At 41.2% G+C, this 27,491-nt stretch overlaps 1 protein-coding gene across 6 annotated transcripts in view; it reads right to left on the reverse strand.

Moving 5' to 3' along the window:
• Nucleotides 1–27,491, reverse strand: part of LOC149245264 (peptidyl-prolyl cis-trans isomerase FKBP13, chloroplastic-like) — a 207,804-nt gene that overhangs the window by 121,901 nt on the left and 58,412 nt on the right. For all 6 annotated transcript variants that reach the window (XM_089457732.1, XM_089457729.1, XM_089457728.1 and 3 more), the window contains 2 exons: nt 23,272–23,332; nt 23,102–23,170 (listed from right to left, as the gene is read on the reverse strand). In XM_089457732.1, coding sequence (XP_089313858.1) covers nt 23,102–23,170; nt 23,272–23,332 — 130 coding nt within the window. The remainder of the gene's footprint in view (nt 1–23,101; nt 23,171–23,271; nt 23,333–27,491) is intronic.

The raw sequence follows: 27,491 nt of genomic DNA on the forward strand, positions 1-27,491 counted from the left end.
AAAATCATCCCCACCTATAGCACTTTGAGGCTACAAAACCAAGTCACTCCATTTCACTCCTGGGGGTATGTCAGCAAACATGGCAAAGTCTTCCTCCAACCTGGAGGAAAGCCTATCGATCTCTGTTGATGCTGCCTACTGGTCCTACTTCTCCTCCTTGCCCTTCCTCCTGAGAGGACATTGGGTACTGTAGTGACCGAGCTCACCACACCTGAAGCACTTGACCTTCGACAAGTCCTTCTTTCACTACTCCCCCCGTCCCTGACTAGGACACTTCGATGCAAGGGCCACATTCTCCTCCTCCTTCACCTGCTTCGATCCGCTGCTACTGCCGCTGATGGAGTTCTTCACTAGGTCTCATCTCAACTCCTCTTGCTACAAATCGACCCACATCCTGTCCCACCTTGGCAAGGTTTCTCTACCAAATATACTTTGGACAAAGACCTACCACTCCTCTACAACATTGTTTAGTGCCAATCACACTAGCTCTGTGGTTGAGGCGTTGCCCCAACAACTGACAACAGTTCCCGGATCTCCTGAATCTTAGTGAGGAAGGGGTCTATGCATTCCCTTTTCTACATCCTGGTGCATCTCAACTTCTCCTCCAAATACATCTTTCGCTGCTCGAAAGTGCCTTTGTACAACGTGGAAAGTGTATCCCACATCTCTTTGGTCATTCCCTAAACCGTTATGTGTGATACAATGTGATCTCGAACACTATCAAGTATCAACCCCTTTGCCCTCGCCATCTCCTTTCTGTATTCCTTCAATTGATCTGCATCCTGGGGAATAGCCACCACTGCATCAATATATGGCTTCAAGCCATATTCATCTAGAAGGAAGGACATCCTTGCCGTCCAGATGACATAGTTGGAAGCACCGTCCAACCTATCTGGATCTCGTAGTCTAGCAGTGGCCATCTCAAATAATGTCGAAAATCTCCTCTTCCCTTCTGCTCAGTTGTTTCTAGGCTATTCGCACTCTAGAGTGAGAAACTCTACTCACAACGTTGTTGATATGCAAGGGAAAACGAACTTCTTGAGACTAGAAGTTCCCTGAGGAAAATTTTCCCTCAATGTGTGCTCTTCTTCCACCCAACGCTAGTTCTACTCTAGCAAACTGCTGCAAAACTGTTGCGTCCAGCTAGAGATCTGCTCTGTGAAAAATATTGGTTGCTCCCTCTGCCTCTGGAATCCCTCGATATGACGAGATTGAATTTTTCTATCCCTCTCGTAAAAATCAATTCTCCTCAAGAAATTTGACCTCTTGGCCAAGGCGATTGTGCTACCTCTTGGGGTTTCGATCTGTTGCCCCTCAATGAACAGTGAAACTCCCTCTTCCTTCGCTACTGGCCTCTCCGGTTGATCATCTGTGCTCTGATAGCATGTGAAAAATCAAAAACCCGATTCCTATTGCAACAACTGGAAATAATTCTCCTAATTGTTAAATTATTTTTTAACAATTTATCTACTGTGCTACAGCAAATACTAAATCAATCACACTACAACCTACAGAAAACTGCAGAAGAAATACTAGCACACACACATAAAATGGCATAGTTTTTTTTGGACCAATGTCCTTGGAAAAACCCAACTCGGGAAAACCAGTGCAGCAACTGAGGGTTTTATGATTATACAGCATTGAAATAATATGAGTACAACTGGATGTCGAAACTGGCAATCCTACAGAGAAAAACTAGCAAGAAAAATATAGTGAGGAATTTTCTCACTTCACAAACAAATCCGGGCACTGACCTCAGCTCAAGTTGAGCATCCAAACTACCTCTACGCAGTCACCCTAGCGCAGTTGTTGCTGCTCTCAACTTCGAACAACTTCTCCTCAAGCCGTCTGACTAGTTGTCTGGAAAAATGTCTCTCGTGGCCGCTAGAACCTCTACCGAGCTTTTGGCACTGAAATTTTTCTTTTCCCTGACAAATCAACTTTGCCTCTAGAGGCTACTGCACTACTCTACGTCAACCTCACTGTGGCTTCTCTGTCTCTCTGTAAATACACTCACCAGATCTGGAAATCTTTCTCCAGCTTCACTGTCTATGACCCTCTCTCACTGCTTCGATTTCTCTGTCTCTCTCTCCAGCAACTGAGTGTTGCTACTCATGAAATCGAACTGCTAAAGTGATTTCTCCAAGCCCCATCGACTTCTTCTTATAATCCTCTCTTGAGACTTCAACGGCCAAGATTAGATCTTAATTGATGGCTAGGATTAACTTGAAGTCGATCCATGTGAGTTTCTAGAACATTCACACCATAACTTAATTAATTCTGATGAATTAGTCATATTCCCTAAGTTTAGACTTAGGAAATATTTGAAAATTGACTAATAATCTAATTAATTCATTTCTTGGCGGAATTTCCAAAAACAATTTATGCGTTTTGGAGATTTAATGTATTCTAGCCTCTCCACAAAATTTCGTGGCTAGAACACATCTAATGCTACAAAAACTAACATGCTACGCCCTTCTTCCCCTTCTTGTAGGGACACTAAACAACATAGCGACCCAACTTCCCACAAGCAAAGCATTTCACTTTTCTCATGTCCTTCTCCTTGGCCTTTTGCTTCCCCTTCTGCTGCTTGGCCCCACTAGAAGACCCCTTTTTGGCCTTCTTCTTGCCATTAGGTGCAAGGGCAACACTCTCCTCCTCATGTACCTCACCACATTGGTTGGCACTCTTGGCACTCCTCCTAGTCTCTTCCTAGATGAAATCATCCTACATCGTCCTCCAGTCTGGAAAATGCTCTTTGGCAACAATACCATCTATGAATCCATCCCACTGTTTGGGAAAACCATCCAATGTCATCCTGACCAACTGGTCCTCAGGGATAGCCTCTCACACTTAGCCAACTCATCTCTCACTTGTGTGATCTTGGTGAGATATGAGGTCACCATGTCAGTGTTGGTCATCTTGGTGTTCCTGAACTTTTGACGCAACACCATTTTCCTATTCTCATTGGAGCTCTATTGAAGTGTAGCTAGGGAATCCCACATCTCGTAGGCAAACTTCTTCCCAATCACATGAGGGAATACATGTTCTTTAATAGCATTGAAAATTAGTCTTCTTGCCTTCACATTCCACTTTTTGAAGTCTACCAACTAAGCTAGACCAGTGGGAGGTTGCACTGTATTCTCCACAATGTCCCACACCTCAACTTCCTCAAACAGCAACATCATTCTCTCTTTCCAGGGGCCAAAATTTTCAACCCCATTCAGCTTATCTTCCACCTTCAAACCAATAGCCATATTGTTGAAATTTGATGGCTAAAAAAAAAAGTTTCCTGCAATCCCAACCTGGTTTTAATTTCACCTTATCACTCCCATTCAGTTAAATGCCCTTTCCCATAAACATACATTCAACATATAAAAATCTAGAAATGAAATTTTCAGATTAAAACACATGGGACTATCAACACATGCTGAAAATAAATATGGACATAACCAGACCAACAACACACATAAAAATACACACATACTTTTGGTCAACTTAGACCCAGGCAAAACCCCTTCAATCTTCTCCAGGAAAAACCTATTAGAGAACTCTTCAAATTTATTTATCTTTCAAGTTCAGGAAAAATACATTTGTAGACAAAACAAAACAGCAAAATACAACTTATCTCTCCAGCCCAAAACTCCTTGAAAATTGTGCCCACTTGAATCTAAAAATATGTATTGTACGGATACGACTGTAAAGACTCCCTACGGACTGGACGTATTTCCGTACCGCTGTACAGACTGTGCATATTTCCGTGCTATTGTACGGACTGTACGATTTTTTTCAATTTTATTTTTTCAAAAACTTCTCTCGAACAGTGTGCAACTCACAGCATTCAATGTTGTTCGTAATGTACCTTCTGTTGTCTTCTATGCCTTCATTTCCATGCCAGCTTTGCCCAGAAATCACTCCTTCAACTTGCTACAACAATTTCTCCTTCAAATCTTTTCTCCAGCTCTCAGCCTCCTTTCTCCAATCTGTTCATGAAGAATGAATGACATCTCTCTTTTCTTGTCCCCCTTTTGTTTCCCTAAATGATTTTTGGGCAACCCTAAGATCTAATAGCTCAGATTCATTTAGATCAAGGGATAAGAATAAATGTGTATTTAATTCTCACTTTCTATTTTTTAGCTCACCCATTAAATAAAGTGCCCACATTGTACTTTATGTCTAAAGTCACTTTTCACCTTATAATTTAACATTTACTTTACCACTTATAAAGTCACTTTCACTTTATAAAGTCACACTTAGGAAAATAATTCTTTTGGACACTTTTCCCTAGGTAGAGACTAACCCATGGGAAACCACTTGTCCAAGGTACATTAAAAATCCACACTCCCTCTTACTGAGGAAAGTGTTTTTCACCACACCCATTTTGTCCCTTAAATGGACATGCTTGCCTCTTGGCAAGGACTTCGTGAGAACATCGACCACCTGCTCATCTGTTGATATATAATCTAGCTTCACTGCCCCCTTCTGAACATATTCCCTGATGAAATGATATATGATGTCAATGTGTTTTGACCTATCATGAAACACTGGATTCTCTGTGAGTTTAATGCAATTCTAATTATCACAGTGAATAATTGTCGGTCTCAACTCCTGATCAAATAGGCCATACAACAACTTGCGAAGCCAAATGGCCTCACAACTAGCCTGGCTAGCAACCATATAGTCAGCATTAGAAGAGCTCAAATCAACTGACTTTTTCTTTCAACTGAACCACAACACAACTGTCGAACCCAATCCGAGGCAACACCCTAAAGTGATTTTCCTGTCAAAAGCACAGCCTGCGCAATTTGAATCTATGTAACTTGCCAACCTCACTCCATCTCCCCGCCTATAGTCCAAACCATTATCAACAGCTCCCTGCGCGTAGCGAAGAATGTGCTTTGCAGCTACCCAGTTCACCTTCCTAGGTTCAACTGTGAACTGGCTAAGTGTGTTCCTTGCAAAGCATATATCTGGCCTAGTGTTGACCAGATACATCAAGGACCCAACAAGCTGCCTATACAATGTGGGATCCACCAAACTAGAATCTGAAGCATGAAGCTTCTTCCAGTTGGTGATCATAGGTGTAGACATGGGTCTATAGTCTGCCATGTGAAATCTTCTCAACACATCCATAGCATATTGCCCCTGCCCCAAAAAGATATGCCCCTCCTCCTGCCACACCTCAAGCCCAAAAAAGTAATGCATCAGCCCAATGTCCTTCATCTCGAACTCCATAGAAAGATCCTCCATGCAAACACTATTCAGTCTCTCTGCCCCAATAATGAACAGGTAATCAACATACAACACAAGAATGAGCAGATCATCCCCTACAACAATGTAGTATAGGTTTGGATCTGCATCACCCTTCGTGAAACCCATCTACTGCAAGTATCAATCCTTGAATACTAAGCTCTCAGAGCTTGCTTAAGTCCGTAGAGTGCTCGCCTCAACCGACATACATGAGTCTCCCGCACAAGTACCTCAAAGCCCTGTGGTTGCTCAACATACACCTCCTCCTCTATAACTTCGTTCAGAAATGCGGTCTTCACATCCATCTAATGGATCTGCCAACCCATTTCTACAGCAATAGAAATAAGGGACCGAATAGAAGTGTAAGGAGCTATGCGAGCGAAGGTCTCATCATAGTCAACTCCCTCTATCTGTGAGAACCCTCTAGCCACAAACCTCACCTTGAACTTCTTAATGCTGCCATCCGCAGCATGCTTGATCTTGTAGAGCCACCTGGAAGTCACAGCTGACTTGCCCTCAGGTCTAGGCACCACTTCCCAGGCAATGTTCTTAATGATAGAGGCATACTCCACCATAGCCTCTCTCCATACCTCCTACATGGCAGCCTCCTCATAGCTAATAGGCTCAAAGTCAACAATGTTGGTAGCCTTGGCTACATAACTGCAAAATTGCTCAGCTGGCACACTCTCCCTGTTCACCCTCTTCGGAGGACCAACAGATTCTGCTTCCTTCAAGGTGTCTTGAAGCCCCTTGGGCCTCCTCTTCCATGAAGAAGCTTCCCCGTACGGAACCTCATCCTCTGCCCCCCAGTCCAGTGAACCTGAAGATCTGCCAACTGACCCTAGTGTGCCTGTACTAGCACCTATCCTTGAAGAACCTATACTGGTACCTGTTCCTGTGTCAGCTGAAGTGCCATGTGAACTTTGTACCAGTGGACTCCCTAAAGAAGTGCTCAGTGAACTCGCCACTGGTGCCCCAGATGTCACTGACATTGAAGTACCTCCTGTACCAGTCGATCTAGAACCCTGAGGTCCTGCTCCCTGTACTTGACCTCCCTGCTGAGGAGAAGTCTGTGACTCTCTCTCATCATACTCCCGTGATCTCCGATAGGCCCTCTCCTCCTCGAACTTCACATCCCTCCTAATCACCACTCTTTGTTTAGAAGGAATGAAGATCTGATAGGCCTTCGAAGTCTCGCTGTAACCCATAAAGATACCCTTCTCTGCCATGGGTTCCAGCTTCGTCCTCTGCTCCTTGGGGATATAAGAATATGTGAGACATCCAAAGATACGAAGATGTCCCACATGAGGCTTCTCTCCAGTGAAAGCCTCCTCCGGAGTCATATTCCCCAATACTTTGTGAGGACTCCTGTTCTGAAGATAAACAACAGTATTGTAGGCCTCAGCCCACAAAAACAAAGGCAACCCCTGATCATGAATCATCACTCTAGCAGCCCCAACAATAGCTTTGTTCTTCCTTTCAAACACCCCATTCTGCTGGGGGTTGTAAGGAACCGTGAACTCTCTCCTAATGCCCTCCTGTGCACAGAAGTCAAAAAACCCACCATTGGTATACTCACCACCATTGTCTGACCTCAAGGCCCGAATCTTCCTACTTGTCTGCTTTTCCACAAGAGCTTTGAAATCTTTAAAGCGAGTAAAGACCTCACCCTTGGTCTTCAAGAAATATATCCAAGTCCTCCTAGAGTAGTTATCAATGAATATAATATAATACTCATAACCACCCAAAGACACATGAGACATACGACCACTAACATCAGTATGAATCAAGTCTAGTATACCTGTAGATCTGTTGTCACTCACTGGGAATGGTAACTTGGTGTACTTGCCCAAAGCACACCCTCTATAGACCTCATAATGCTTGACACTGAAATCAAGAACTCCAGTAGTGATCTCCCTCAGTACTCTCAAAGCTCCATGATGCATATGCACCATCCTCCGGTGCCATAACTCGCACAAGTCTCTACTGCTGGTGGTACTAGTGTGAGTGCTACCAGATGTGCTACTCACCAATGCTCCTGCCGACTGAAAACTGAACCTGTATAGTTTCCCAGAGCGGACTCCAATCACTTTGGCCGAAGTGATGGAAGCTCCCCTAGGATGCATCAATACCTGCCCTCCTGAGAAAGTGACGTCAAACCCCTTCTCCTCCATAGCAGACACTGAAATCAAGTTCTTCTTCATCCCCGAAACATACAAAACATCCATGACCTTCAAAGGAGGCAAAGACTCCCTCTCAAAGGTTGCAGTCCCCACATCAACAACTCTCACAGTGTGGTCATCTCCTAGTACAATCTCAATATCAAGTGCCCTCTTTGCAATCTCTAAAAAGAACTCTCGTGCACCTATCATATGGCGGGAAGCCCTGTTGTCTATGTACCACACATCGAATGATGTACTCCTACTAAATGTGGAAGTAATAAATGCAAAGTCCTGGTCAAACTGTGAAGCAAATTGCTCCACCTCTGCTGAAGCTGCAATACCCTTCTTCCCCTTGTTCTTCCTCTCAGGACACGTAGCAGCATAGTGTCCCATCTTCTGACATGCCCAACATTTGACTTTGGACATATCCGTATCTTTCTTCTCCTTCTTCACCTTTCCCTTAGCCCCATCTAATGAGGCTCCTTTCTTGGCCTTCCCTTTGTTCTTCCCCTTGGCTGTCAAAGCTACATCCTCTTCATCTGCTATCTTCACCCCACCATTGTCAGTCTTCCGTATCTCATGCTGCACACAATCATCCTAGAATCTGTCCCAATTGGGAAGATCCTCCCTAGAGATAACATCTCCAAAGACCTCCCAAGACTTAGGAAGTTCTGTTATAGCTACCCTGACTAACTCTGTGGGTGCAACTGCCTCACCAATAGCAGTCAAATCATCACGTACATGTTTGACCCTACCAAGATAATGAACTACACTTTCAGCCTTTGTCATCCTAATGTTCTTCAATTGTTCTTTGAGTACCATCTTCCTGCTCTCATTGGTACTCTGATAGAGAGTGGTTAGAGCTGTCCACATCTGATATGCATATGTGTTTCCTCTCACTTGAGGAACCACATGATCCTTCAAACTGTCCATCAAAATCCTTTTTGCCTTTGCATTATTTTTTGTGAATTCAACAAGTTCATCTGCAGCAGTAGGAGGTACAACCACTTGCCGCACTATGTCCCAAACTACTACCTCCTCAAACATTGTTTAAATTATGTCCTTACAAACGGCATAGTTGGATATCCCATCCATTCTATCCTCTATCCTTAAGAACATGGCATGACTGCTGTCCAAAATTTACAAAACCAAGAAAATGGAGAAATGAACTTTCCAGCACACTTTGCTTATTCCAAAATTTCATTATGTATGAAATTTCACATTGCTGTCCCAAAATATCGGTTTGCTATCCAAAAATTTAATTTGTTGTCCAAACCACTGTTTGTTGTCCCAAACTATTGTCTGTTGTTCAAACTGCAATTTTCAGCCTGTAGATTTGATACCATGTTGAGATTTGATGACTACAAAAAAAGTTTCCTATAGTCTAAACCCAGTTTTAATTTCACCTTATCACTCTCATTCAGTTAAATGCCGTTTCCCATAAACATACATTCAACATATAGAATTCTGGAAATGAAATTTTCAGATTAAAACACATGGGACTGTCAACACATGCTGAAAATAAATATGGACATAACCAGACTAGCAACACACATAAAAATACACACAAATTTTTGGTCAACATAGACCCAGGAAAAACCCCTTCAATCTTCTCCAAGGAGAACCTGTTAGAGAGCTCTTCAAATTTATTTATCTTTCAAGTCCAGGAAAAATACATTTGCAGACAAAACAAAACAGAAAAATACAATTTATCTCTTCAGCCCAAAACTCCTTGAAAATCGTGCCCACTTTGCCTCGATTTCCATGACCACTTAAAACTGAAAAAATATGTACTGTATAGACACGACTGTACGGACTGTATGGCTTTTTTTCACTTTTTTTTCAAAAACTTCTCTGGAACGGCGTGCAACTCACAGCATTCAATGTTTTTCGTAATGTACCTTCTGTTGTCTTCTACACCTTGATTTCCATACCCAGCTTTGCCCAGAAATCACTCCTTCAGCGTGCTGCAACAAATTTATCCTTCAGAACTTTTCTCCAGCTCTCAACCTCCTTTCTCCAATTTGCTCATGAAGAATGAATGTCGTCTCTCTTTTCCTTTCACCCTTTTGTTTCCCTAAATTATTTTTGGGCAACCCTAAGATCTAATGGCTCAAATTCATTTAAATAAAGGGATGAGAATAAATGTGCATTTAATTCTCACTTTCTATTTTTTAACTCAACCATTAAATAAAGTACCCACATTATACTTTATAGACTCTAAAGTCACTTTTCACTTTATAATTTAACATTGACTTTACCACTTATAAAGTCACTCTCACTTATAAAGTCACACTTAGGAAAAGAATTATTTTGAACACTTTTCTCTAGGTAGAGACTAACCCATGGGAAACCACTTGTTCAAGGTACATTAAAAATCAACACATCTGACCTCCACAACCAACACAAATTCCTCAATCATTGAAGATTGTCACTCCTCCCTCTCAACCACAATACTCTGATATGTATAGGCAGGATTTAGTTCACTGTTCACTGTCTCATAGCAAAAGGTTTACTTGCTGGTTTCTCTTGTCAGCTGAAGGTTCATTCATTGTAGGTTCATAGGCTCTAATACCAGGTAGAAATTTCAAGGTTTGTAGCCCATCCCAGTTTTAGTTATTTTACATCTAGTTTAATGGCCACAGCCCCACATATAAATGTTGATAAATAAACTATTTGCAAATTTAAAAGAAACACTTCAAGCTACTTCTACACTTTTCACTTTTTCAGCTGATAAGACAATTAGAGAAGCATGCACAGAAATGAAGGACACTCGAGATTTTTTATCAAACTTTACCCTAGAAAAACCCACGAGGGGAAAACCAGAACTAAGGAGTATTTTATTAGCTTATCTCAGGAATTTAATTACATCATTTAAACATCACACAAGGGTACTTATCTATCCCTTAACATTTGAGCCAAACTTAATAGAAATTCATGCCAGTGCTTCAGCTTCCCAAATCTAGAAATTCATGCCACTAACAGACCTGTCAAAACTCGAATTTAGAGCCTCTCAGTCAAAGAATTCACTCCAAGGAATATGGGCCTCTAACTGATAAATTTCTCCCTTGATATGGGTGCTGGAAACTTCTGCAACACCTCGGATTTTGTGCCTCCGCTCAGCACTGACCTCCTAAAATTTCGGGCCTCCGCTCCTAGAATTTTAGGCCTAGTTTCTACTTGATTTATGCACTAGGTCAACACTTACATCTCGGCCTGCTATCTAATTTTCAGTAGAGTCGTCAGACCTTGTAACTAGGGCCTATTTCTGCTCAGATTTTAGTGTTGAAATACCTCAGTTGTTCTCCTCAAACTGTGCACAGTCGCTCTCCTCAAACAATGTGCTACTCCCAGGCTTAGAAACTCGGGTTTATTTGTTATAGATTCTCCTCTCAGCTATGGTTGTCTCAGCCTCCTCTTGCTCCTTGCTCTCTTTTCCAAAATGCTCATGAAGAATAGAGTAAGCTCTCAGTGTTCTTCCTCTGTTTTCAGCTTCATTAGATAAGAGAACCATAAACCTTTTGATCAACAGCTGAGATTAGATCTCAATCCTCTAGATCAATGGTGGAAATCATTTCCTCACTTGACCACTTTTTCATGAGATCCCCTTTATTAATAAACTCCTTAGTCACTTTAAGTTGTTTTTGTACCTTGTACCTTTTCTCCACATAAAGTCAATTTAAAAATATAAAAATGACTTTAATATTAGAAAGGACATAGTACATAAAGTACCACATAAAGTAACTTTATAACATGACTTTAATATAACTCATAAAGTCACTTGCTAAAAAGGTAATATAAAGTGTTTTCCTACGCAAAAAGGCAAATGCACTAGGAAACACCTCCTTGGTACCCTTTTCTTCAACAAATATAACAGTGTTAATCTTGTGATTGAAAAACAACCAACAAATTCCAACATCTGTGAACTCTAACTTGTGAATTATCACTCAGTATTAAAATATTTTCTTTAATTGATGATTGCACTAAGAGGCTGTCATGTAAACATTTTGACTCGATCAAATTACATAAAATAAATTAATTAATTAAAATTAAAAACTAAAGTTAATAATTAAAATAAAATTGAAATAGAATAGTCAATTTACCTTGTTAAGCTTTGGTTTTCGACAACTCATGATTTTTCCCATGGTATTATTAACCCATGGTTTTTCCCATTGTAGTCTTCTCTAATGTATCCTATTTAAAGGCATAAAATTCCAATGAACTTTCCTTTTCTCCAAAGAGAAAGATTGGGTCTGGGCTTGTTACCCACAACCTGTGGGTAGTGTATATAGGAGAAAAAAATTATGTTAAATGGTCCTCAGTCGGCAACCAAAAGCCCCTTGCAGCCACAAGATAACTCGATGTGCCATCACCTCTGCCACCTGAGCTGACCATGTGGTCCCTTGCCCACTTGTTATGATTGTATGTTTGAAGGTGGGCCTCCTGACCCCAAAGGTATGGCTTTTTATTGGTATAGTTGAGTAATTTTCCTTACTTGTCATGGGCACTTGTTGGGCTTGGATTGGTGGCAGGATTTGGCAGAAAGAGTTGGCTAGGTTTGTACTCTTGTGTCCACTACCTGATTTTGTGATTAACCTTGTACCCTAGTCCTGTGAGATCTCCTTTATTGGCTATTAGCTTTAGGGTTGGCACTGCATGGGAAATCCCGATTTTGGTTGTGTGGTACCACTTCCCGACACCATATACATCACTCCCTTCTACTCATTTTAACCCCATTCATCTCTTTTCCATCTAGGTCCACATAAGGTTAGCCTCCCCCTCTCCTTGTCCACACCTTGGGTCGGTTCTGGAATGATGTCCCAGAGGTTGACGCAGCGAAAAAGAAAAGAAGCATAATTTGGCCACTCTCAATAGGAAATGTACCACAAAATGCAAAAGATGGTTGAGACATACAAATTTAGCATGTGGGCAAAAGCCAAACATGAGATCTTCCGCTTATTTATGGCCATCACCCTGGTTCATATGGACCTTAGATGAGCCACCTACATCATTAAGGAAACCATGATTGTCCCAACCCCTGGTGGGCAATGAAATGTCTCACCTCAAAAGGGGGTACTTGCTGCTTCATCCTACACAACATGCTCTCATCCCCTAGAGCCCCAAGCAGTTATGAAGAAAAATCAGTCAAAGGCAAAAGGCATATGAAGAAGGGTGGAAAAACAAAGGCCGAGGTAACTCATGTACCACGATTTGCTCCCTCCTACACTCATATACCCAGGTGCGAGATTCCCTTATTATAGCTACCCTTGTACCATGGCATGTGTCCTAGAGCGTGTCCTTGATCCCCACTCTATTCCATCACTATATCATTTGCCACCTACCACTTGAGGAATGTACCATGGACATGCCACCCCCTTAAAAGGTTGAGACCACCTAATAGAGTCCGCGATTAACCCCCTTATTGGGCTTGAAGACACTTGTACATGCCAAAGCCCACTACAAAAGGGCATGCCACCATGAAGTGCCCCAATGGTTCATGACTTGTAAGCTCTTTTACTTGATTATTCTAATGATTTATTGTATTGGAGGGCAAGGGGACGAATTAGATCTTATGCAAGATTGCATATGGGTCTCCATTTGGGGCTTGATCTCCCTATATGGGTCCTAGCCCTCCAGAGGGCCACATTGGCACTTGTAGGGTGAGCGTTGAGAGCCATGGGCCTCCACCATAAAAGAGAGTACTTTATGGATCCCCAACACCACTCATTGATTGCTTTTGTTCCACCTTTTGGATGAGGATGATGCACCTAGTTCACTGTGCCCAGTCAACTCCACACTTGCACCATACATTCAACAGATGTTCCAGGGTCCAGATGAGGATGTGTCTCACTGAGAGAGACAAAAGGAGGGCTTATGCCATCATCCTAGCCCTTGCAGATGGTTTACAGGCATTTTCAATCTACTTGGAGACCCATGAGGATGTCGTTGTGCCCCTCACACCCACTTGGGAGCACCACAGGGACGTGCTTGGAAAACAAGGGACCAACTCCTTGTCCACTATGTTTGGAGTCCATTTTCACGTCATGGCACACTTTGGACTTCATTAGGCCTCCTCAAAGGCTCAACGAATCATTTTATTGATCATTCTACCCTCTTGAGAAGCGTATTCTTATGTTATTGAGCTATCTTGGTGGGATTGTCACCAAGGGATGTTATTATTGCGCCTTATTTTATTATTTGGAGCTCACTTAGGTCAAATTAGGCAAATCAAACTCATTAGAGATTGTATAAATAGATGAGAGGTGATTCATTCTCTCATCATCACTTGGATTGAGTTTATAGCTACATGAGAATTTCGCATTCGAGTTTGGATTGCATGGATGAATTTTGATGTTTGGATCTATTTCTCTTGTCTTAGAGCTTCATTATTGGCATAATTTGATGATTGAATATACTCGTTTGTACATGTAAGTGATCATTTTCATGCTTATTCTTGTATTTACTTTGTCACATGAAATGTTGCTAGGATTTTCGCTATACAAGTTTGAAATTTACTGCTTTTTTATGCAAAATTGTGGAAATGTTGATATTTTGAAGCGTTGCATCATTGCATGGGCCATGTATGAATGGGTGAGTGTTCCTAGAGATTATTGCTGTTAAACATATCTTGATAGTTCATCAATTATTGCATATCGAAGTATAAAGAGCTTAAGTAGCTGCTCTCATGCCCTAATGCCATGTGAAGTTGCTTAAGGCCTCCTTGATTGGGTAAATCTTTTCCAAACACCACGCTCTCTTTGACTCCATCTCTCCCAAAGGATAAGGCACTAATCCTTCCACAGGTGATTACTTTTAAAGAATATTTCTCTCACCTCTCATTCTCTTTCTCAGCCTTGCCTCCATAGGTCACCTAGGGCATCACTTTTCTCCCATTGTACCCATCAAAAAAGTGTGATCTCTTGTCCATAACTGCGCTAGGGTTTTCTCTAGAGGCCCTCCAAATTTCAAGAAATTCTAACGGTGGGATCTTGAGATAAAGCATGCCCTAGCTCAAGGATTGTTTCTTGCCCTAGGTTTCCTTTGGCTAGTGTCCTCATTTGGATCATTGCATTCAATTCTCCAAAGAAAAATTGTCCTTTGATCCTCTTCTCTTCCATAGTTAGGTCAAATCCCTCCTTGGTTGATCAACTCTGCATCCTTGACCTGATTCTAGGTCCACTTGGTCTTGTGTGGTTCCACAACCTTACAACTCTAATTCCACAAAGATCGCATAAAGACCAATTCTCCATAAGGATCCTTAAGTCTAGGAAGCCCCTTGTCAAGGAATATCCTCTAAACCTAGACTCAAGTGTCCTCTTGGCCCTTCGTAGAGAGCCTATCACCTTGCTTCTCAACCAAGTAATCTATTTAATTCAGTCTCTCTTATGAATAGGCTTTAGTAATCACTCCTTATCCAACCATTGATCTATTCATCATTGTGATCCCTCTTCTACCAGATCTCCTCCCATCGGTGAAAGTCCGTAAAGAGCAAGGAGCCTTAGTTGAGGTGACAGTGGGCTATCGCTCCATTGTTGCCCCTTGACTCAGTAGTTGCTCTATAGGATCCCCTCCTAGGACCCCTTCTAGTTTGAGCAATAAAAGGGCTTTGACTGCTACTTACCAATATAGGGACAAAAAATCAGGCTATCGAAGGAGGCATATGGCTTTGAGGGTTTCGAATTACCAATTTGTAATTTTAGTTTACCCATGGTTGTGCGAAGATTATCTACCAAAATTTACCACCAACATCCTTAGAAGATTATTTGCAGGAATCTCTTAGTAAATGAACATCTTGTTGACCTAGAAACTCTTCCCTTCAGATCTCTTCCTTCAGATGTTGAAGAGCTTCTCCAAGTAAGCATTCTTCACATGAAACCTTAATTCTCAAAGTACGGAAATCAATATATTGTGTATCAGTTCTCTCATAATTATACTCACATTAGTGATAAGTAGGTAATATGCTGACTTTTATTTAATTAAATTTTGAATTGTTTTCTTAGCATATTGTTTAAGATATTATAATTCAAGGATAAGTCATTATTGAGAAAAGGTTTATTTAATTTTGTGTGTTTAGACAATAATATCATTGTGATCTCGATAGGTTCCTGCAATTTTATCAGTGAGTAAAATATATATAGATATAGATATGTCTGGGTATGATGAAATCTCTGGTACTATTCTATTTAGCCTATGTCCAAAATCGAGGTTCAAATATTTGATGAAATGGTGCCACAATTGTGTTGATTTGGGGTAGCATCAGATGTGCTCTAGCCATGAAAATTAGTGGAGAGGCTAAAGCACATGAGATCTCCAAGACCTAGAATGGTTTGGACAGATTGTACCCGGTTTTGGAGATAATAAAATAATTGATATTTTTAATGGAGTCCCTAAGTCTAAACTTAGGAAAAATAAAATATTAATATAAAACTGGGTTAAAAAGTTCCGAAAGTCATGGATCAAGCCAAATATAATCTTCACCGTTGATTAGAGATTTAATCTCGGTCGTTGAAGGATCAACAAGAAAAGTATAAGAAGACGCTTGAGGGTTAGTTGTAGAATACACCAGAGTGATCAATCATTCATATTTCTAGAGCGGGGTTGCTAAGCAAAGTTGAATCAGTGATCAGCAGTGAGGGGCAGTGAGTACGAGGCAGAGAGGCAGAGACAATACTAGGAGACCAGCACAGAAGCAGAGAGAGCAAGAGCAGCAATCAATCCAGGCTATGCAGAGCCCAGCAAAGGCAGTGCAGAGCCCAGAGAGACTGCGTCATCCACACAGAGGGGAGAGGGCGTGATGCAGAGGCTCCCAGAGGCTGCGCAGTGCCTCAGAGGGCTAACGCAAAGGGTCCTGGGGCTGACGCAGAGGCCATAAGGGTTAGCGCTGAGCTTCAGTTGTGCCAATGAGGGTTTCGTGGGACAGGTTTTCTAAATACGTGTTTCCGGATATAGAGGTATTGCTACCATGTATTTTTCTCTATCGGGTGAGCCGAATTAGGCACCCTGTTGTACTCAGATAGACTACATAATAATATAACCCTCAGAATAGCTGCATTAGTTTTCCCACATTGGGTTTTTCCGAGGACATTTGTCCAAAAATAACGGTGTCACTTGTGTGCTTGCTCTCTTTCAGTTGATGATCTATAGATGTTGTGATTGTATTGTGTTTATTTCGGTATTTAATGTATTAAATAGCTTGTTCGATTTTTAAACAAGTAGAAGAAATAAACCAGCAGAATACAAATTAATTTTCTAACGGATAGACTTAGAAAATTCAACATGGTATCAGAGGGTGGTTGCAGATCACAGGATAACAAAAGGCATAAGCTTAGCAAAGCAGCAGATTTAGTTGTCCCGAGTGACAAAGCTGATCCTTGCAGAAAGCAATAGAAGAAGGAGTGACGCAAAGGGACTGCGTCATCGATCTGGGCCAGAGAGAGGCAGCGCAGAGGTGAGGAGGGCAGAAACAGGCTCACGCAGAGGCTAGGTGGGCTGACACAGTTGGCTGAGGGAGTTGCTTTGCCGGTGTTGGGATTGCGCAGAGCCAAGAGGCTCAATCCTTCAGTTGTTGGGGCATAGGAGACTGTGGGTAGTTTGTGGAGCGAAGCTGGTGGTGTTCAGAACAGTACCTAACAGGGAAAGACCGAGGTGGAGGGAGTTGCTGCCGAGGTGGATTTCTAGCCAAGGAATCTGAATCAGTGTTACAGTTGCACAGACGATCAAAGTGGGGCAACTTGACGTTGGCAGAAGAATTTCCAGGAGGGAAACCGGGACTTAAAGGGAGTCCAAAAGAGAACTTCCAGACAGGAAGTAAAGAGACTCAGCAAGAATCGAACCAAGAACTTCCAGGCGGGAAGTAGAGAGGCTCAGAGGAGTCGACAGAGAAGAGCAGAGAGATGGTCGTGAATGGGCTGAGAGATCAGGATAGGCTGGACGGAGCATCCAACTTTGTGGGCTGGAAGGCCAGGATCTTGTCCATTCTAGATAGACATCACATCAAGGGCTTCGCCTTAAGAACTATGGCTATCCCAGTTGATCCGGTAGCAAATGATAGGTACGAGGAGGCAATGGCTAAGGCTAAGTGCATCATCCTTGATGCGGTCAAGGATCATGTGGTAACACATATTGCCGAGAAGGAAACGGCAAAGGAGATGTGGGACGCCTTGAAGACATTGTACCAGCATACTTCCGTGCAAAGGAAGATGCTCTTGGAGAATCAGCTAAGGGCATACCAGATGCAAAAGGGAGAGCAGATAGATGTCTTCCTCGGTCGTTTGAAGGAGATCCGTGACCAACTAACTTCCATAATGGCCACGTCGGATGAGGAATTAATGGTGAGGACCACACTTAACGCAGTTTCCGAGGATTGGGAGGTATTTGTCCAAAGCATACTGGGCAGGACGAGTCTTCCAGATTGGGAAGCATTGTGGGCGGCTCTTCGTCAAGAAGAGATCAAATGACTGACCAAGGTGGGGAGTAGCGACAAAGGGGTTAGGATCAGGCGGGAGGAAGAAGAGGACGCGGCTCTGGCATCTGCGGGAAAGCAGGAGAAGAGAAAGAAGAAGGACCTCTCAAAGGTCAAGTGCTTCCATTGTCGAGAACTAGGTCATTTTGCGAACCAGTGTCCGAGGAAGAAGAGTAAGGAAGAAGCTTCTGACTCGAAGGCAACGCCTGCGAAGGCAGAGAAAGAAGTCGAGGAGGATGAGGATTTTGCCATGAGTGCTCATGTGCCACTTGAGAAGAAGTGGGGAGACATCGAATTGTATTCAGGGGGACTATAGGCAATGAGGGGCAAGATCCTTGAGGTACCCAACCTCTTGGATTATACCTTGCTATGAGAGCCCCAAAGTGGAGTAGCAGGACTGGCGGATGTCAATAGAGACGGATGCAGATGAAGCAGCAGAGGGTGCTACAGTGCAAGAGTCCCGGGGCCATGCTAGGCTAGTAGGCTGCAACAATGTGAGAGGCACGGGAGTGTTGCACCAGTGCAGGATGGCACAGAGAGGTGTGCAATGATGTGAGATGCAGGGAGTTGTTGCAGCAGCGCAAAGGTCAGTAGAGGGAGCACTTGTTAGCGGCATAGGGAGCTTCAGCATCGAGAGTGTTTCTAGCCTGATAGGGATGTCAGATGTTCGGTGGATTAGTTTCTTTCTTCTCAGTAACTGAGTTGCAGTGCAGTAGCAGTATGCAGTAGCACGATGCAGCATGACGAGAGGGGGATGCAGTGCAGATGCAGTGTTGGAGGATGGACCAGCAGCAGCACGGATGCAAAGGGAGCTGTCGTATAGAGGCAGCAGTGAAAGTGGCAGGGCCATGGGCAGCAGTACACGATGCAGCAGTGTAGAGGATGTTGGGCGGGGAGGCCTAGCATTAGCACAGGGACCGATGCCGGATAATCAGGGTGATGCTCAAAGTAGAGTATTACTAGAGCACAATCCTCGCTAAGATGGAGTGTTGATTTGGGGTAGCATCGGATGTGCTCTAGCCATGAAAATTGGTGGAGAGGCTAAAGCACATGAGATCTCCAAGACCCAAAAATGGTTTGGACAGATTGTACCCGATTTGGGAGATATTAAAATAATTAATATTTTTAATGGATTTCATAAGTCTAAACTTAAGAAAAATAAAATATTAATGGGTATTAATATAAAACTGGGTTAGAAGGTTCCAAAAGTCATGGATCAAGCCAAATCTAATCTTAGCCATTGATTAGAGATTTAATCTCGACCGTTGAAGGACCAACGAGAAAAGTATAAGAAGAGGCTTGAGGGTCAGTTGGAGAATACACCAGAGTGATCAGTCATTCATTTTGCTAGAGCAGGGTTGCTAAGCAAAGTTGAATCAGTGATCAGCAGTGAGGGGAGTGAGTACGAGGCAGAGAGGCAAACACAACACTGGGAGACCAGCACAGAAGCATGTTGGAATTTCTAAGTTTAACTCATTAGAAATTCTTCCTGTACTATCTGGTTTATTTCTTCCTACTTGTTTAATTACTTAACAAGTTATTTACCATGTAAATACTAAAAATAAACACAAGTACAGTATCAACATCTACAGATCATCAATTGAAGGAAAACAAGCACACAAGTGACACCGTTATTTTTGGACCAATGTCCCAGTCTCCCAGCTCCCAGTCTGTCCCACGAAATCCTTCGGTGTTGCCTCTAGGCCCTGCGTCAGCCTCTCTAGCCTCTGCGTCAACTTTTGGAGCCTCTGTGTCAGCCCCTAGACCCTCTGCGTCTCACATGTTGGCCTCTCTGGCTCTGCGCAGCTCTTAGCTGCCTCTGCGTGGCCTCTAACTGGCTTTGCGTCAACCTCTCCCGGCTTTGTGTTGATCCTCCTGATACTAAATTTGCCTCTCTGTTATGTATTCACTGCCCCTTAGCTGCAACTCAGATCACTCACTCGATTTCCTCAGCAAACCCTACCCAAGAAAATCGAATTCTTGATCTCTCTTGGTGTGTTCTCCAACTGACCCTCAAGCCTCCTCTTCTACTTTTCCCGTTGGTCCATCAACGGCCGAGATTAAATCTCTAATCAACGACTAAGATTAGATTTGGCTTGATCCATGACTTTTGGACCATTCTAACCCGGTTTTATATTAATACCCATTAATATTTTATTTTTCCTAAGTTTAGACTTAGGAACTCCATTAAAAATATTAATTATTTTAATACTCCCAAACTGGTTAGAATCTGCCCAAACCATTTTTGGGTCTTAGAGATCTCATGTGCTTTAGCCTTTCCACTAATTTTCGTGGCTAGAGCACATCCGATGCTAGCCCAAATCAACAAAGCAGAGAGAGCGAGAGCAATAGTCAGTCCAGGCTACGCAGAGCCCAACAAAGGCAGCGCAAAGCCCAAAGAGATTGCGTCATCCACACAGAGGGCAAAGGGAGTGACACAGAGGCTCCCAGAGGCTACGCAGTGCCTCAGGGGGCTAACACAAAGGCCAGAAGAGCCAACGCTGAGCTTCAATTGTGCCGGAGAGGGTTTCGTGGGATAGGTTTTCTGAATACCTGTTTCCAGATATAGAGGTATTGCTGTCGTGTATTTTTCTCTATTGGGTGAGCCGGATTAGGCACCCTGTTGTACTCAGATAGATTGCATAATAATATAACCCTTAGAATAGTTGCACCGGTTTTCCCGCATTGGGTTTTTCCGGGGACATTTGTCCAAAAATAACGGTGTCACTTGTGTGCTTGTTTTCTTTCAGTTGATGATCTGTAGATGTTGTGACTGTATTGTGTTTATTTCGGTATTTAATGTATTAAATAACTTGTTCGATTTTTAAACAAGTAGAAGAAATAAACCAGCAAAATACAAATTAATTTTCTAACGGATAGACTTAGAAAATTCAACAAATTGTAGCAAACAATTTTTTTTAAAGAATTTGTTTAATAATTTTAATTTTACAATTTTTTATTTATTAGAATTATTCATAATAAATTTTCAATATTTTAACATTTAAAAATAAAATAATTTATTTCAACTTATGTTTTAGTTTTAAAACTCTATTTACTAAAAACTCCAGGGACAAAAAATCAAGAGATCGAAGGAGGCCTTTGAGGGTTTTCAATTAACAATTTGTAATTCTAATTTACCATTGTCATGCTCAGAAGACTATCTTTCCGAATTTACCACTGTCATGGTAAGAATATATCTAGGAAGCTCTCAATAATGAACATCGTTTCGACCCATAAACTCTTCCCACCATTGTTCTCCACTATGACCGATCTTCGCTGTCAAATGTTGCGGAGCTTCTCCAAGTAAACATTCTTCTAATGAAACACTAATTCTCCTGAAATTAGTATACTGGGTATGAATTCTCTTAGAATGATACTTACATTAGCGATAATGTTGGACAATGGGTAAATGCTAACTTTCTTTTTAATTAAATTCTGAGTTGTTCCCTTAGAATATTGTTTAAGATATTATAATTCAAAGAGAACTCGACACTGAGAAAAGTTTTATTTAATTGTGTGTTTAGACAGTAATTTAGTTGTGATGGCATTCCTGTTATTTTAATGTAAGTAAAATTAGTTAAATAATATACTCAAAAAAAATTTAAAATGTTGAAAATTTAAATTACCACTTCAAATTAAATTACTACACAACTATATATTAGAATATGTTCCACATTTTAAATCAATAAAAAAGATTTAAAACATTTTTGAACGTATAAATATACATTTTAAAGAAAAATTTATAAAATTCTTATAAATATTTAATGGAGAGCAATTTATGCACACATATCATAATAGCTTTAATAAAAACTAATAATTAAACCAGCATAGATACGTCTTAACTCCAGAACTACCAAGCCCCAAGAGAGATCAAAACCCACTCTAAAAGACGTTTTGATCCCTCTCGGGGCTTGGTAGATCCAAAGTTAAGATGGATCTATGCTGGTTAGATGTTATAATGCTTCATAATATTCACAACCATTTTGTTAACACAAACACATGTTTACTATATGATTTAACATGGTATATGAGTGCTCACATTTCACTTATTTAATCGGCATGACGATTTTCAAAAGTAATCTACATGGTTAACATATTTAAATGCTATATGATTCTTTGCCATAACAACTTGAAAGCGTTCACTTTATTTAGTTGAAAGTCAACGATTTGACAAGAATTTTGAATATGGCAAATGCATTATTTTCTAAGTTCATTATCTGAATGCTTAGTTCTTTACAGTGATGATGCAAATGTTTTCGATGTTTCAATGATAAATCGAGTACTCATTGTTTTCATATTTTTGGGTAATGCAATTGAAGTTGTTTGGCATTGAGACAAATTTTAATAGTGTACAATAATTGCTTGGAAGATTTGCACTAATAGTTCCTGGTGATGAACATCTTTTATTGATGTTTATGGAAATAATATGATGAATTTAAAAAATATGTAGTTTGCACATATGCAGATGATGTAAATGCCTCTTCAACTGGAACTCTCATTTGAACAGTTCTTTTTGCAAATGAAATTTGTGGTGCAACAATTCTTTCTTTTAATTAATCATACAATCAACATTGCAAACAAAACATCATCATACCACAAATCTAAGAAAGGATCAAACATCTTATCCAAGTCAGACTCTCACTCATACCCATCGATAAAATTAGGACTGGAATCAAACGTAGGGATACCCTTTAGGATACGAAAAGTGCACATCCAAAACCTAGAAGTGGGGTAAAGCTGTCAAGGTGACAGTGGATGGCATTGGCTGTTTGTATGATCAGGTTCTGCCCCTGGTGAAATTGGGACTTTTACTCTAGGGAGAATCTGAGAGATAGCAATATCATTGGCTAGATCAATGCTTGACTGGTTAGACAGCATAAGGTGGTGATATTTTCCCCCACCTGGGTTCAAACCCCCCAAGTGTGTGACATGTTTAGCCCTATAAAAGAAAAGGGAGTGTCATGGTGAGGAATGGTAATGGATGGAGTTCTTAGACCTAGAGACAGCGACAATTCTTCCTCAGCATTGAATGGGAAGCATTCTTAGAAAAATTTGAAGAATCATAAACTTTCTTTTATCGTATAAACTTCCATAGACGTTAGCACTAGTGTATATAATTTAAAAGGTATAGCTTTAAGAAACACAAGCATAAAATAACACAGAAATTGGTAAATATTTCTCCTTCCTACTTTTACTACTTGTGCGGATAAAGCATTGACAGCCTCACCTCCTCTGCATCCTGCCCCTCTTACACCATACCCAAGCTCTGGAGGAATCTTCAATGTTCGTTTTCCACCTGGAATGTCAACAGGAAATTAACAAATGAGCTTCAGCCAAGAATCTCCGTCAAAAACATTAAATAAGTCACAACCATTTGGATTGCTGTCAAGGTATTACCAGACAACATAGGAGGAATTCCATCCCCTCCTACTATACCTCGGTCCCATCCTTTGATGACCTGTTTGGTTTAAAGCAAGTAAAAACAACAACGAGAGTTAATCACATAATTTCAGGCATGAAATGGAAGATGAACATACATTTAACTGAGGAAGAAACATGCAACTCCGGAATAATGTTTTTCTCATTTCCATGTCATCTGAATATCAGACTAACACTCAAGGAAAATAATACAGGAATGGAACAGGGAAAGAAAAACTCGAGAAATTTTATTTCTTTACCTTAAACTTCAGACCCATAAACTCCTATGATCTATTAAAAGTAAAATCTTGATTTGATTGTTTGTAAGCAATAGGTCATTATATTCTTCCAAGTGTGTGATGGCATTTTTGCAACCAGGTATAAACCTCTTTAGAGTGTTACCCTAAATGATGTGCCCTCTCAAAGCAAGCCAGGATCAGAGTTTTCACGAATTGCCTTCCAAGTTAGCTCTCTTCCTATTTTTTGATTCTCAAGGGAGAATTATAACCGAAAAAAGACTTCTGCCATGCTATTTACTGCTTACCATCACAAGTTTGTTGAGTGTTGTACCCCAAAAACGTATATATTTTGCTAGTTGCATGCAGAATTCTATAGTATTTAAGTTTCTTTCAGACTTTAAGTTCTACATGCCATTAGGACCATATCATCTAGAATTGAGGTTTGAGAATGAAGTGGTGGCAGATCCATCATCTCCTAATCAAATGTGGTTCTATCCATGTCTTCATCAAAAGTTTAAATTTGTCGATGTAGAGAGAAAATAATGCAAATGGCAGGATACAGACGACATCCTCAAAGTGTTTGTCAACCCTTCCTTTCTTCGGCTTTTATTTTCTCATATCACATACGCTTTTGATCCATTTTAAGGAACATTCAGAATTGTTTTTAACAATTTACTTAATCAGCCCACAGGGTGTAGAATAGATGGTGATGGGTGTACTGTTAAGTCACTCCATGATGTGAAGGTCAACGGTTCAAAACTCCGTGGGCAAAAATCCAGTCATGTTAAGGGCTGGTGTGGCCAAGGCCGGTGTGATTCCCGAGTGATTTTGACACTTTAGATGCCCCTAGGTCGCGGTTTCTCAAGCCACGGGTCAAGCTGATGTAATCTCTGATAAACTCAAACCACTTGACAAACAAAAAACAATTTACTTAATCATATTCTCATAGTCTTGCAATCCCAGAGTCGAGACAATTTCTATATATGCTTTTCGACTTCTCAAACAATGATAAGTTGGTTTCCACCTTAGATCATACTTGGTCCTATTGATTTTCTCTAAGCCTTGAGACAATCGCCTCTAGAAATTTTTGCAGTTCTAGATATTTGATACTGGTACAATATGCATACATGCATTTAGCACATGTACTGGTTAGGAAAGAGTTATTACATATATCTTTAAATCGATTGCAAAATGGGTCTTCTGCACCAAACATGTGCAATTTGTTTAGTTAATAGAGTTTTAAATTTTCAATTATAGACCATGTCAGTTTCACTACCCTTTTAGAACTGTTTTGCTCAAAAAATGATGAAACTTTTTCACCTAGTTTATTCAAGTCAATGTTTAAACTTTAAAGGCCAAATAATCTTCTCTTGTAGAATTTTCTGTCTCATCTTTGTGTTGAAGAAAGTGTAACTAGGTTCGGTCTTCATATATGTACTTTTGATATTTGTATTTATTCAAGAAAAGAAATATTATTTTTGTTATATTTATCAATGAGTTTCTTGCTCATTGAAGTAGGTCAAGCACGTATTTAAGTGCCTCTAGGAAGTCAAAGAGTCAATGTATTTATTGAAGACCCATGAGGGCATGTTACACTACGTATAAACTTGTATAAGAGTCAAAGGAAATATCTCCAAGCAAAGTCAAGTCCTCTCCATCCTCCTAGCAGCAAAAATGATAAAGAAACATCAAGTCGGCCTCAAGTCGGCCTAAAGGAGGGACAGTCCTCTATATATAGAGGTTGTCCACTCCCTCATAACAACCAATACTCACCTCTGAAATCAGCAAGAAAGAGAAGTCAAGGAAAAGAGAAGGAGGAAGTTGAAGGGGTCTCCAGCAAAGGAAGAAGGAAGAAAAGCAAAGTTTTGGGTCTGTTTCTAGGGCAAAGTACAGTCACACGTGCAAGGAAAAGGAGGGCAGTCTGTGGATATATCAGCAGCGAGATCGCAGTCACATATTCATCTTTTATTGGCTAGAAACTTAGGCCTACAAGGCCTCCTACTCAAGTGAAGAAGACCCTTTCTCAAGCGACGGTGAAAGGACCCTAATTCACAAGGATACCTACCACACATGCAAGAATATAGGGCTGCTGTACAGTCACATCAGTCTACATATATATCTCAAGAAGAATCTCGTTTGATCAAGAGAAAGGTGTCTCCATAAGTAAAGGATATCTCTAAGTATAGAAGAGAAGCATCTCATCTAGAGCTCACATAAACAAGGTCTATCTCTAGTCAAAGAACTGCTAAATTTTGGTATGTTCTATGCTTAAGAGCAATCTATTTCAATTTCTTAGTTAGCAAATATCAATGTTCAGTTTAGCAATCACATTATCATAATAGTAAAATGCAGATAGAACATAAACATAGACAATAGAAGACAAGCCAAGACAAGAGGACACAAGATGTGGCACCAGCCAAGGACAAACCCCAATGTAGGGAAACCCTTGATCAAATCTTCGTATATTCTTTAATAGTTCAGCAGAGAGAGAGATAGTACAAATGATTTAAAGTCAATACTGACTTTCCAAATAGGAGATCAGACATCAGGGATCTTCACCATGAAGATGACACAATGAGGTTGCAATTCTGACACTAAGGACTGAAGATTTCTATACAGCAGATGATAGCCCTAGAACAGCTCAACCAATCACCCAGAGTACTGCAGCTTTCCTTCCATAAGACCCTCCTTCCTTCGCTACATCACTGGTTATGTCAAAGATGCTAATCTGGCACCTTTTACATGCTTCAAGGACTAGGGCTTTTCATGGCAAACCTAGTCACTGGTTAGGGCACAAACTGTCTGCTACAGCACCGTAAACACACCCAACAGCCCACCTATTGACTGTGTCTTTCCTTCAGAAAGTCCCTCCAACGATATGCTGCCTCATAGGGCTGCTATCCTCCTAAACGCAGCTCCTAAAGGCCTCCAACTGCTAGCTATGGCCTGCGGCCTAACTCAACAGTGGACTCTAACTTCGGTCCCCTCAATCAGTGCCCCAATCAGCCCTTAAACAACAGTCCCTTGCACCTCTTTTCTGCGGCTTCTTCTGCCCTGCAAACTGAGCTCAAGAACAGCCCTATCATGCACAAACAACCCTGAAATAGACCACGCTGCCACCTACAGCAATGTGGCTTTATCACAGAATTACTAGGTCTTCCTTAGGTCTGCAGCTAGGGCTCCTTGACCGTGGATTTAGACCTCCTTATGACAGCAGATAATGGGTTCCTTTGCTATGTATAGGAGCCTCTTGGACAACGGATTAGGGCATCACTTGACAGCCAATTAAGGGCTCATTTTGCTGCATATTGGAGCTCTCTTTTGACTGTGGCTAGGGAATCTTTAACTGGGCCAGATGACTGTGGCTTAGTCTCTCTTTGAGTCACGGATTTAGGCCTCCTTTGACTGCGGCCATGTCTCCTTTCAACTGTGGCTAGATCTCTTCCTTAACAGCTGCTAGGGCTCTCCTTCAACTACGTATTGGAGTCTCCTCTTGACAGCGTATTGGAGCCTTCCCTTAGACTGCGGCTAGGGCTAGATCTCCTTCTCTAGTACTGCAGCTATATCTCCCACTTGACCTCTCTTGCCACCAAACCCAAACGAGTGGAGAGAGATCATGAGAAATGTGTGTGACAAATGACTTGAGGTTACCTCTATTTATAATGCAACATTGAGGTTAAGATGGGTGTACTTTGGTTGCTGGCTGACCTTGACAAATTGTCAAATAATATAAATAAATTCATATATCCATAAATGCATGTCGGAATCAGATTATCTTTAGATGAATCCTACACCTCTCAGAGAGAGGAATCCAAGAAAAGTATTAGCTGCCATAAATAAGGTGACCCACATGGAGTTTGGCCCTAGTTGCCAATTTTAACACTCCCTCTCAACTAGGGAGAACTCCATTTGCTAATCCATTTGCCATTCTATACTATCTTTGCCATAAATGCAGTGCCC

This window comes from Pinus tabuliformis, chromosome 7 (genome assembly GCF_031772625.1).
Source record: "Pinus tabuliformis cultivar Carrire ecotype Pingquan chromosome 7, CPIR1, whole genome shotgun sequence".
NCBI classification, from domain to species: Eukaryota; Viridiplantae; Streptophyta; class Pinopsida; order Pinales; family Pinaceae; genus Pinus; species Pinus tabuliformis.